The sequence below is a fragment of the Hevea brasiliensis genome, chromosome 4 (assembly GCF_030052815.1).
Source record: "Hevea brasiliensis isolate MT/VB/25A 57/8 chromosome 4, ASM3005281v1, whole genome shotgun sequence".
NCBI lineage: Eukaryota > Viridiplantae > Streptophyta > Magnoliopsida > Malpighiales > Euphorbiaceae > Hevea > Hevea brasiliensis.
Window position 1 is genome coordinate 17,141,454 of NC_079496.1, and position 12,521 is coordinate 17,153,974.

The 12,521-nt window shown below is 32.6% G+C and overlaps 1 protein-coding gene across 1 annotated transcript; it reads left to right on the forward strand.

Annotated features, from left to right (window-relative positions):
* The first annotated feature begins 5,222 nt into the window (after nucleotides 1-5,222).
* Nucleotides 5,223-12,497, forward strand: LOC110641952 (choline transporter protein 1). Its single transcript, XM_021793854.2, has 10 exons — nucleotides 5,223-5,624; nucleotides 7,088-7,446; nucleotides 7,603-7,748; nucleotides 8,365-8,548; nucleotides 9,283-9,356; nucleotides 9,471-9,584; nucleotides 10,250-10,606; nucleotides 11,305-11,565; nucleotides 11,681-11,908; nucleotides 12,022-12,497. The coding sequence occupies exons 1-10, from the start codon at nucleotides 5,440-5,442 to the stop codon at nucleotides 12,205-12,207; spliced, it is 2,094 nt and encodes a 697-aa protein (XP_021649546.1). The 5' UTR covers nucleotides 5,223-5,439; the 3' UTR covers nucleotides 12,208-12,497.
* The last annotated feature ends 24 nt before the right edge of the window (nucleotides 12,498-12,521 follow it).

A 12,521-nucleotide genomic window follows, 5' to 3' on the forward strand; every position in this document is an offset into this window, starting at 1 on the left:
TTAACATAATTTACATTCTAATGGACCATAATGTTAGGACGAAATTCACAATGCATATGATTTAATTTAAATTTCATCGGTTTTGAGTTAACATAAATTTTGATTTAAAGATTACTTAAGTGAATTTTTAAAAAAATTAATATTTTAATGAAAAAGGACTCCCAGTATATAAATTAATCAAAAATAATTTTTACATCAATTTGATGGATAATCTAAATCAACTGTTGATCTGATTTGCTCGATTTAAATTAATTAAATAATAAAAACTTCATTAAAAGTAAAACTTATAATTTATTAATGTACTCATATTTCATATTAAAATTTTCTTTTGATCATTTAGATCAAATTTTAATTGCAAAATCTAATAAATTTTAATTAAGTTAAATATAAAATTGAATTTAATAATTTATATTTTTTTATTAAATTTATAGAATTTGATAGTATTTGATTAAGTGTAACCAATTCCTGAAATTAATATAATAGAATCCGTATTAATTCTTTTAGGTTTTTTTTTAGAATATATTATTTATAATAAAAGAGTTTAATTAAATTCTCGTGTGATTATTTTTTATTTTTATTTCTTTTAAAATATTTTTTAATTTTAAATATTAAATTATAAAAATAAAATTAACTAAATTAAATTCTTATAAAATTCTAATCGATGTTTCAAAATATTTATTTATTTATTATTATTGTTATGAAACATAAGTGGTAAAAAATTATATAAAATAGAATAAAGGGATAACTAATGTAACATTTATTTTATTTTTGTAAATATTAAATTTTTAATTTTATTCTAAAATTTTAATTAATTTTTATTAAAATAGCTAATAACTATTCCTATTTGTGGTGAAAGTATTTCAATTTGTCATGCTTATATAGTCATACGATTTTATTCCTAAGAACATGATAGAAAGAGCTTCAATATATACAAGAAAAAGGAACAAAGCCAACTTAATTTATAATTGTCACGACCCAACCTATGGGTCGGACCGGCACTAGGACCTGAGCCAGCCTAAAGCCCCCGAGGCTCGTAGTAAGCCTAACTATTTCTTAACCCAACTCTAAGGCCCATTGGGCCCAATTTCAAGAATTTAACCGGACAGAGTCCAGCCATAAAGTGGACCTTTCAACGGAGAGTTTTTGACTCACCTGACCTGTAAACACAATAAATAATCAACTGGGAAGCTCAGCTCACCCTCTACATACTCAAATGTCATAAAAATAAATGGGAGTTCAGCTCTCTCATTCAGTCCATCAAACATGCATATAATAATAAGTTTACAAGTCCAACATGATAATTATATTACAGACCCAAATCAAATAAATATTTTCTAACACATGCGAAAATTCTAGGAGTTAATAGAATTACACAAACATCTATAAACAACCTGCGAAGGAGAAAAGCAGGTTAACCACAACAAAACTCCTCCTGTAGCCTGAAAAATAATGAACAGGAGTGAGCATTCGACTCAGAGAGTAAAATATTAATTTTAACCATAATCTCTATAACTATCTAAAGCTAATGCGCTATGTAGAGTGAAATGCAACATCAGCAATATTTTCACATCATAACAGCAAAAAGGTAATTTGGAGCAGTCACACACCCAATATTGTCAAACAATACATATATAGGAGCTGATCCCCTATACAGCTCTCTTATTCCAACTTGTGCCAGCGAAGAACTCAGCTCGGACTTTCACTTAATAAACCAAATCGGGGTCCCAGTGAAGAACTCAAGCCGTGTCTATCCTGAAGGACCGGGTCCCAGCGAAGATCTCAAGCCGTGTCTACCCGTCCTATCCGTAGCCAATACTACATCACACGTACGCCAACGCATGCACACTGCTCCAAATTACCACAACAACATCCATGACACTTTAACAGTTGTGAATGCAACATAAAATGTGCCTAGAGTTTAACTACATAGATATATACATATAAGTGATGCATGGGCATGTTTGAACATATAATAATATCGAAATTACAATTAAAATTAATATTTTACTCATAGACTTGACAGCAGTCACTATGGTGGCTGGGCGGAGGAAGAAGGCTGTCTCGGCTTATTTGACAATTTTATTACAATCATTTAATAAATTTGACTCAATACAAACTAAGAAAAAGACTAAAGACATCCTAAGTGGTGCCGAAAATCCAGCAGAGTCTCCCCTATACCTAGGACCTATTCAACCTGCAAATGGGTTTAAAACAGACTTCTATATCCATCAACCATACACTCACAACTCAATCATATCACACAGCCCCTCCTGGGCCCATCCAAACAGTCATCAATCATAATATGTAAAATTACAGTTTAGTCTTTATAATTGACCCTTTTTGCAAAAACTATCCGAATAAACTCTAAAAATTCTAAAACTTTGCCCCGCGGTCCTTAGCAATATTACTAGGCTATTGCAAAAGAATCATAATTTTCTGAACTACCACGAATATTTTATGGATTTTAATCCCATTTAAGCACTAGAAAATTATGAAAAAGCAAGGTTCGGGTTTACCTATGCTGATTCCGACTCCGGGGACGCGCTCGGGACATCTGACAATGGTGGGGTAGCCAAAATCTAGATCCAATTTGGAGACTTTTTCGGTAGCCGATCTGTCTGGCCGGAAATTCACAGACTCAGACAACGGTCGAATTTTCGCAAATTGAAGATAGCTACACAAAGCTCACAACACGAGGGTTAGTATATAATTTTTACGAAATTTTCTAAGCTCATTTAATGCTCGGAAAAACACTACAAAGTTTTGTGGGATCCACCGAAAAACGGTGTCGAAAAATTTTGAAATTTATATTGCCGCGAAGCTCTCGACGAGTGGAGCACTCTGGTACTCTCGGTTTTCTCGTGGGGTTCACGGTTTGCGAGAAATCTAGCCCAAAAGTCAAAATGAGTTAAAATTTTCCGGACAAAAATTAGACAAACCGCTCAATGGATTTTAGTGTTCTTGGTATCTATGAAAAGCTCTCGAGGTGTAGATGGTGTTTGACACAAGACCTGACCCAATCGGTGGCCGGATCGACCGGATTTCGGCCAGGAAGCCGAAATGGCGAGTGCACGCAGGTGGATCTTCGCGCGTTGTTTTCAGCGGCTTGGAAGGCCGACCGGTGGTGGGGAGGCGTCGGGGTGGTGCGTCGGCGAGGTGAGGAAGCTGGGGAGGCGGCGGCGCGGCCTGGGGGTGAGGGAGGAGAGAGAAAACGGGAAGGGAAGGAGGAGAGGTAGGGTGGGCGAGGGAGAAGAAGGAAGAAAAAGAAAAGGGTCGGACCGATTCGATCGGTCCGATCATGTCTAGTTTGATTTGGCCGGTTCGATTCAAGATACAAAATTTTGAATTTTTTACTTTGCCTTGGGACCAAAAACGAGGCCCAAAAATTCCGAAAAAATTCTAGAAAACTCAGAAAAATTCGTAGACTCCAAATATATTTTTATTTTTGCCATGTGATCTTTAAATTAATTTTTTAAAAAATCATCAAAATTTTATATTTTCGAAAAATCAAACCCGATTTCGAAATCATAAAAATTTCAAATAATTTCCTAAAATTTAAATAAAATAAAAATATTAATATTACTCACAAAATAATTCATTTAAAAATTGGGGTGTTACAATAATTTATGGATATTTTAAAAAATAATTACATTTTAATTTAATTTTTACTATATTTATATAGATATTTGTAAATTATAATTAAATATTTTATCTATTAATTATATTTTTATTTTTATTTATATTAATTGTTATTAATATTTAATATTTATTCATATATTTAAAAAAAAATTAAAAATTCACTTGGAAGGCCCTTGTGAGAAAAATTAATACCATAAAATTATGTAAATAACAGGCTTGAGCTTGAACTTAAGTTGAGAGTAAAGATTCAACTCAATTAAAACTAAAATTTAATATTATTATCGATTAAATTAAATTTTAGATCATTAGATAATTTAATTAGTAACTTAATGAAGTTGATCACCTACTTATAAGAATCTGATTAAGAAAATGACGGATTCAAATTCTTTAATTAACCTCCTTAGTTTCAATGATTATATGATTTTTTATTCATTAAACATTTTTACCAATTATTTAAATATTTATTTAATTTTAAATTCTAGTTTTTATATATATTCATTTTAAAATTTATAACTCTTAAAATAATAAAAAAAATTACTTTAATTAAGTTTTATTTAATAAAAACATATTTGTTTATTTATTTATAATAATATGATAATTTTTTTTGTTATATATTAAACGTTTAATTAATAAGTAGTTGGATTGGTGGCGTGGAACTAATCCAGATGAACTTTATTTGCAAAGTTGAGAAATCGCATACTTAAATAATAATAATAATAATAATAATAATAATAGAGGGAATAAAAAGAGTATTCGATTAAATTTACTTATAAGTAGAAAGTTATAAATAGGTTCAGTGTTGGATTGGACTTATAAATTAAAAAAATATTTAAAATAAGTAAGAGTTATAAATAAAATAGTCTTACTTATGAATTATTTTAAAATTATATTTTAACTAAGTAAAAGATTATATTTTCTAAATAATTTTTAAAAATATCGATATTATTATTATTTTAATAATCACAATACTCAATAATATATTTTTTATAAATTAAGGTCTTTCTAATCACTTTTTAACTGAACACTGAAACTATTTAAAAGTTAATTTTAAATAATTTTATTAAATAAATAATTATTTATTTTTTAATTAATTTATAAGTTAAAAATATATTTTAAGTTATAAGTTAAAAATATGTAACAAATCAAACACCTTAAATTTGAAAAATTATATAATAAAATTAATATATATATAATAATTTATTATAATAGTCGATTATGGTGAGTCTCATATAAGTTTTACTATGATCAATGATTATAATTAATTATTATATAATTATACCAAATAAAAATTCCTCAAAATCTGACTATGAATAAATTAAATGTAATAATATTGTTTTAGAGAAAGAATTAAATGGAATAACAATTAATAAAGTATAAGCTTAGTTGATAAGGCCAGCCAAGCAAAGGAGCCTAAATCAAAGGCAAAAGACATGGATTCCGCAAGTCTTATAAAACACAGTTTACTATCTTTGTCTTAAAATCCAAAGTAAGATTATTAAACTATCTTACTCTTAGAAAAAAATAAAACATTCAAAAAATTATTATTAAAATATTCCAAATCTAAAAGGCCCATCACTATCACTGTTTCCTGCTTTCACACCCCTCTAAGCTTCCATTCTACTACTGGCCCTTCTCTCACTAAAAAGCCTTTCTTTTTCTCTCTGAATTCCTTCTTTCTTTCTACATTCTCTCTCTCTCCCTCTGCTTGTTGAAGATTTTTGATAGATAGGTACATTTATAGAGAGAGTGAGAGAGAGAGATAGATATACCTGCATACAGTGACAATCATCACTCTTGGAGATGAGAGGACCTTTGGGGGCAGTGATAGGGAGTTACCCATCAAGTGATGGAAGTACCCAAATTGGTGGAATCATTAGGCACAATAGGAAATGCAGAGATGTTGTGTTCCTTGTCATTTTTATAGCATTTTGGGTTGCCATGATTGTAAACTCCAGCTTTGGATTTAACCAAGGAAACCCCTTAAGGTGAGTGTTTTAGCTCTAAACAATTCCAACCTCAACTGGGTATCTCCTAATTTTGGAAATTTCGATTTATTTATGATTTTCGTCATGCGATTCACTGTCTCTTAAATGGTTTGGTGTTCAAAAGTACAAGGGATCTCTCTTACGATATTTGCTCACATTTTATTTTCCTTTTTTTCGTTTGGAAATAATTTTGGAACAAGACCGCCTGTAGTATCATTTTACTTGTGCTGAAGTTGAGCACTGTGTTAATATTTCTTATTGTGGTAGTAATCCCTGGGCAAGAGTTTATTTCATCTCAATTTTTTTTCCTTAGCTCTTATTTATATTAAACGATTCTCTCCTTTCTTTTTAAGAGGGGTTGCAGATACAGCTAAAGCAGAAGAAAACATATGAAAATTTAAATTTTGAATGTTACCTTGAGTTTTTAAATGGACATTTTCTTGTTTTCTGTGCCCGTTTTAAGAGCTAGAAAGTGAACTAAGGATGCTCAATTAAGAGAAATTCAATTTAGAAAGTACCATTTCTTTCTACTTCCCATTTTTCAAGAACCCATTATACATCACTATAATTTGTATAGCAGAATTTGTATAATCTTTTAGCATTTTGTGGTAGAGAGAGTGTAAGTGGAAAGGGAAAATGAATGAGCATTTTCCTTTAAGAAAAAGTCCAACATCCTTGAATTGGTTTGTCAAAGAATTCATGCTTACATACAGTATCAAATGAATATTATCCTGGATTCCTAAAAAAGTTGATCTCCTAATCGAGCTCCATGAGTGAGCTACTTTTAAAATTATTATTATTATTATTATTATTATTATTATTATTATTATTATTATTATTATTATTATTATTTATTTGCTTTTGGATTTGTTCAGTTTGGTATCCTTTTCTGCTCAGTAGTACTATTTATGGTTTTAGCTTTAATTCATGGGGGAAAATTTTTTACATGTGGTCTTCTTTTCTCTTGCATTGTCTAGTGGCTTTTATTTTATTGTAACTGCGTTCATCTGTGCAAGGCATCATCATTGACTTAGTGTAACTGCCTTCAGCATCTCTGCAAGTCATCATAATTGGCTTATTCGTTGGTCTATTGTTGTCTTTCCGTTGCTTCTTCCTTGAAATCAGGCGCTGGACTGGATTTCCATTAAAGGCATAAATATATAACTGAAACTGTATGAGTAGGGCACTGGGCTGCAAATATAGAGTCACATGGTTTTATTGGTAGTAATAGTTTACCACCCACCTAGTCATTTGATGTGGGATTTGTGGTGTCACAAAAACTGATTGCTGGTTGCTTGGTTCAAATCTGTAGAATATTGTTTGTGTTTGGCTGCATTATGTATTTTGCTTGTATTTTGTGTCTGCTAGCTTTATGTTTCAGCATTATAATGATATGGTTAGCTGTAACAAACATTTTCTATTCCTTATTTTCATTACTATGATTGATTGCTGTGGTTTACCAGGCTTACCTATGGGCTGGATTATAAAGGAAATGTGTGTGGTGATAAGCATGCAAATCCGAATCTTCGCGAATTGGAGCTTACATATTGGTTAAATCCAAACCAGGTCTATCTTAGTGGTTTGAAGAACAGCCAATTCAAGTTGGCCAATGCTCGGAGTATATGTTTAATGGATTGCCCCCTTCCATCTGAAGATGCTCTAAACTGGGTATGTGACTATCCAGAGGGAGATATCCGTATCTCAGTGGAAGATTGGATTAATAGGAATTATGATTATTTTGAGTTCCTTACTCCTGAAATGAGGAACACATCCCTTCAACTCCAGGGTCCTTGTTACCCTGTTATATTTCCTAGTGTAAATGGTAAGTGAATTAGATTTTGTTTTCAGTCAATTATCCCTTCCATAATAATAAAGTCAAGGCCACCTAGAAATCATGCAATCCTTTGTATCAGTTTAGGACTGTATTGATCTCTAATATATGATGTTGGTATAACTGATTTGTTTATTTTAACCTCAGTTTTTTGGAGGTGCCAATTTATCGCTCATGCATCAAATGTGTCATTGCGGCATTGGCAGCAAATGGGTGGAGTAAACATCAATGAGGACATTATAATAGACAAATCCATTCACAAATCTATTAATGCTCGGTCATCTGTGTTGAAGGTTGAGGAAATTTTTGCTTATATTGCTTCTTTAGAATGATTATACTCATTATTTATGAAGAAAAATGCATAAGTACTCTTCTCAATATAAAGTTGCTGCATTCTACTTTGTTTGGCAATTGGGCTTTAATTTCCAAAAAGAATTCTGGCATGTCCAATCTAATATGATATCTAAATTATGAGTATCTTCATCCATGCATATTATAGTTAGGAGTTTCACTCATTTAATTGATATGTTCTTTTGATAGTTGTCAAACTATTGAAGGGTCTTATCCAAAATTATGGTACATCCTTCTCCATTTTTTGCCTTGTAGTTGGATTGAAATTGTAGTCAATAGTCAGCTAAAAAGTGTGGTACTTGAGTTAACCCCTCATTCATATGACTACCTGCTTGCTTAACTGAACCATTCAGACTGGTAAATCTGTTCTAGGAACCACATAGTCTACAAAGGCTTACTGAAATGATGGAATCTGGTTACTTCAGTGCTTAGTGTTGCATATGCTGTCTTGGATTATCTGAATATTTCTGTCTGTTTCATTTTTGTTTGTTATTCCATCGAGATAACTAAGCATATTGTGTTTTCTAGAGTTCAAAGTCCGTCATTTGCATTTTGCAGAGATACATGGCCGATATTGGAAAGGCATGGCCTGTGTTGATTGTCTGTGGGGGGCTCTTGCCGCTGTTTTTATCAGTGATTTGGCTGCTGATGATTCGGCATTTTGTTGGTGCAATGCCTTGGATAACAGTTGCTCTCTTTGATATTCTCATAATATCAGTAACAATGTTTTACTACTTGAAAGGTCAGATTTATATCTTTTTGTTTTCCTTTCCTGCAAATGGCAAACTAAAATCTTTGAGTCAGGTCCCTGCTAGAAAATCTTTTACTAATTTTAGTAAATTAATGTAATTGAGCCATGCCCTGCTTCGTAATTGCAAGTGGTTTGCACTTTGCACCTTTTGATATTCATCTGCTTGAAATTCTGATTTGACAAACAACCTCATTGTTTCGTAGATAACTGTTTCTGAATCACTGCTTCTGTACTATTGTCAATGATCTATTTTAGATTCCCTCTCTCTCTCTCTCTCTCTCTCTCTCTCTCTCTCTCTCTCTCATCCCATGGTATTATATTTAGGTGTTTGTTTGGAATTAATCTTTTCATATAAGATTTTTATAAAAATATTTCTGGGAATAGAAGTTTGCAAATATAATATAGGATGATAATAGAAACAATATAACTACGAAATTTTAGTGTTAAATTTTTGGAGTGAAGACGTACAAGTTTGCTGACACATATGGCCCACATATGCAATGAGTTGCTTGTCTGGCATCATTAACTTTTGATTCAATCCAAAGTTTTTGACTGTAATCTTGTTCTTTTTTTAGTCTCCAGAGTCCCATGTATTGCAATTTTAATACAGAGATAATCCTTTAGCTCTATCATTTTCATTTTTTTCTCCTCTTGTACTTTTTAATGTGACGATAGGAATCATGGAGCCAAGATTCTGAATTTATTTCTTTTCCTTTCTTTTTTAGCTGGATGGATTGGTAATGATGCTATCTCTCCCATCATCGGTGAGCATGATCCATACTACCATGTATCTGGACGGGTGGGTTCTATTGTTCACGTAGCATAGAAAATTATTAACTTTTTCCCTTTCATCATTTACTACTATGTTTGCCTGTGCATGAGTGTCTTTGACATGATGTTTTACATCTTTCAGGAACTAAATCATCTTCGTGCTGTTGCTGTTATCATGACTTTTATAATGGTTGTTGCTGTCCTTACGTCAATTGCCATTGTGCGTCGTATTCTTATGGCAACATCTGTCCTCAAGGTATATATAATGTTTTCAAGTTACAATGAAAAAAAATGTAACGACGAATGATTTGTTTTATAAACTTTTGTGAAACTCAAAGCTGTGGATTTTTGGTGGTTCAATGTGGAATGGCTTATCACTCCAAATTAAACAAGTTAAATGTTGGCATCTATTTAAGGAAGTATACACATATTTAATTTGAGATGAGGAACGAAAGTTTGCTCTTCCTCCCTAAATCTTGGGGATAACTTGTACATGCAATTACATTTTGTTTAATTCTTAGCTTCTTAGTAATTGTCCATAAGACCACAAGTAGGATCTCTTATATGCCTATTGTCTACAGGAAGATGCACTTATCAAACTAGTAAGCAATGAAAATGTGCTGGATGGTTGAAAAGCTTTCTGGAATGGTGGAATTCCCTCAAGTTTAGTTGCACCTGGAATTTCACTGAATTTTAAATCCAAAAAGCATATGGTACAGAAGCATTTTGCATTAAACGTCACGACCCTTAAATAGAAACTCTTATTCTAGAATAAAAATTGAGGACTGCTGCTCTTGCAGAAGTTGCTTCTGAACATATGATTTTTTTTTTCTAAGAATTAAAAAACAGGAATGTTATCCTACACGTGTACATGCAATCATTGATTAATATTAATAAATTAAGGTTTTGATCTTCATGCAGGTAGCTGCAAAGGTCGTGGGAGAAGTTCAAGCGCTCATAATTTTTCCATTTATACCATATGCTGTCCTTGCAATCTTTTATATGTTCTGGTTTTCGGCTGCTTTTCATCTTTTTAGTTCTGGCCAAATTGTCCAAAATGACTGCAATTCCAACTGCTGTGCCTATGATCTTGGGTCAAAACGGGTTAACTGTGATCGTTGCTGTGGCTATAGCATCCATTATACTCCTCATATAGCAGTTGCCATCTTTTTCCACCTGTTTGGATGTTACTGGGCTACACAATTTTTTATAGCATGCTCTGCTACTGTAATTGCTGGTTCTGTTGCCTCCTACTACTGGGCTCGTGGTGAGACATCGGTAAGCTAATAAGCCATGTGTACTTTAGCTTCATGTTTTTGAAACATTTGCTGTGTACTTCCACGGGCCCAGTTTGAGAAAGCCTCACTGCTAATACTAGACTTGGTTGCATCTTAGTTTTTGTTTGTGCAATCACAAAATTTGTCTTCAACAAAGTTGCAATCATTTACAAGTGAGAATGTAAGGTACTTTGTTGTAAACAGGCCACATTAGTTGCTTAGAAAGATAGGCTATTGTTCTGCATCTGAAAACTTAGGTAATATGTCCAGGCTTTAAATGTTCCTATGTTTGAACTTCTCTATATTTGACAATTCAAACCCATTTTGTGTTTCTGAATACCACATGCAGAGTAGTGGGATGCAAACTAACTGGTGCTTTCTACCTTCTTTTAATCTGTTTTATTGCAATTTATAAATTGTTGGCTTTCCACCTGTTGGCATCTTCACATGGTTATCAAGAAAATATGCAGTGCTTACGTGATGGAACCTTTGTTTATCTATCATCTAAGTGTAGAATCACTTAAAAAAAAAACTCTCATTTCTAATTTATATATATATATATATATATATATATATATATATATATATATATATATATATATATTGCAATTATCTTCTTACAATCAATTCTAATAAATAAAGCTATTTTTTTATTGTTAAATGTATTGATTTTTTTTCTTTAAATTTCTGGCAATGCAGCCTGAGATTCCCTTTCTTCCAGTTTTTTCCTCTATGAAGCGGCTTATGCGGTACAGCCTTGGGTCTGTTGCTCTTGGCTCCCTGATCGTGTCATTTGTGGAATCAGTTCGCTTTATGCTCGAGTCAATCCGTCGCAAACTGAAAGTTGCTGGCACTATACCTGATGGCTGTATGGGAAAGACAGTACATCATACTTCTCAGTTTTGTCTGAGATGTGTTGAGGGGACTATAAAATCTGTGAACCGCAATGCTTACATAATGGTAATGTGATAATATAAAATTCTAGTTTCAAGAAAAGTTTGACAATTTATATTGCTAATATTTGCCACTTTTGGATTTTAATTGTTTGTTTGTGATTTGCCTGTGGCTTCTGCAGATAGCTATAACAGGTAAAAGCTTCTGTAGGGCATCTGCAATTGCAGCTGACTTGATCATGAACAACATTCTTAGGATTGGAAAGGTGAATGTGATTGGAGATGTCATTCTATTTCTGGGAAAATTATGTGTCAGCCTCTCAAGTGCTGTTTTTGCTTTCCTCATGCTGGATACTCACAAATATAGATCTGCTCATAACAAGATATCCTCCCCACTGTTTCCTGTGCTGGTATGTATTTGTATGATTTAGTTCTATATACTACAGAGAATTTATGTACTTCCTTATGCTATGAAAACTATTATATGTCATTTGAATGTGTCATTTGTTCCATCTTTTTGCAGGTTTGCTGGGCTCTAGGTTATATCGTTGCGACCCTTTTCTTTGCTGTGGTGGAGATGTCAATTGATACAATCATTCTTTCATTCTGCCAGGATTCTGAGGAGCACCAAGGGACTGCCCAGTATGCTCCTCCTCTTCTCATTGAGACCCTCAATGATCAAAATGAGATGCAGAGACTTACCCAATGATCCTACCGAAAAATGCCAATGTATAAGTTGCTCGAGTAGCATTTGCTTAGTGGAATTTGAAAATTCAATTATATTACTTAGAGCACTCACTTAGGGGAAGAAAAAAAAAATTCTGGCCTGACTCATCCTATTTCCTTCTTCCCCCCCTCCCCCCTGATCATTTGATCTTTGACTTTTTTAAATTCGTTTTTCCAATTTTCCTGGTTGCCTTAGCTAGTTGGTCTGAAGCTGTATATTTGGGCTGTGCCTGTATATTTTGTAATGAAGTCTCAAGAGTTTCAGATCCGGAAGAGCTGTTGGTTTAAACATTGTTT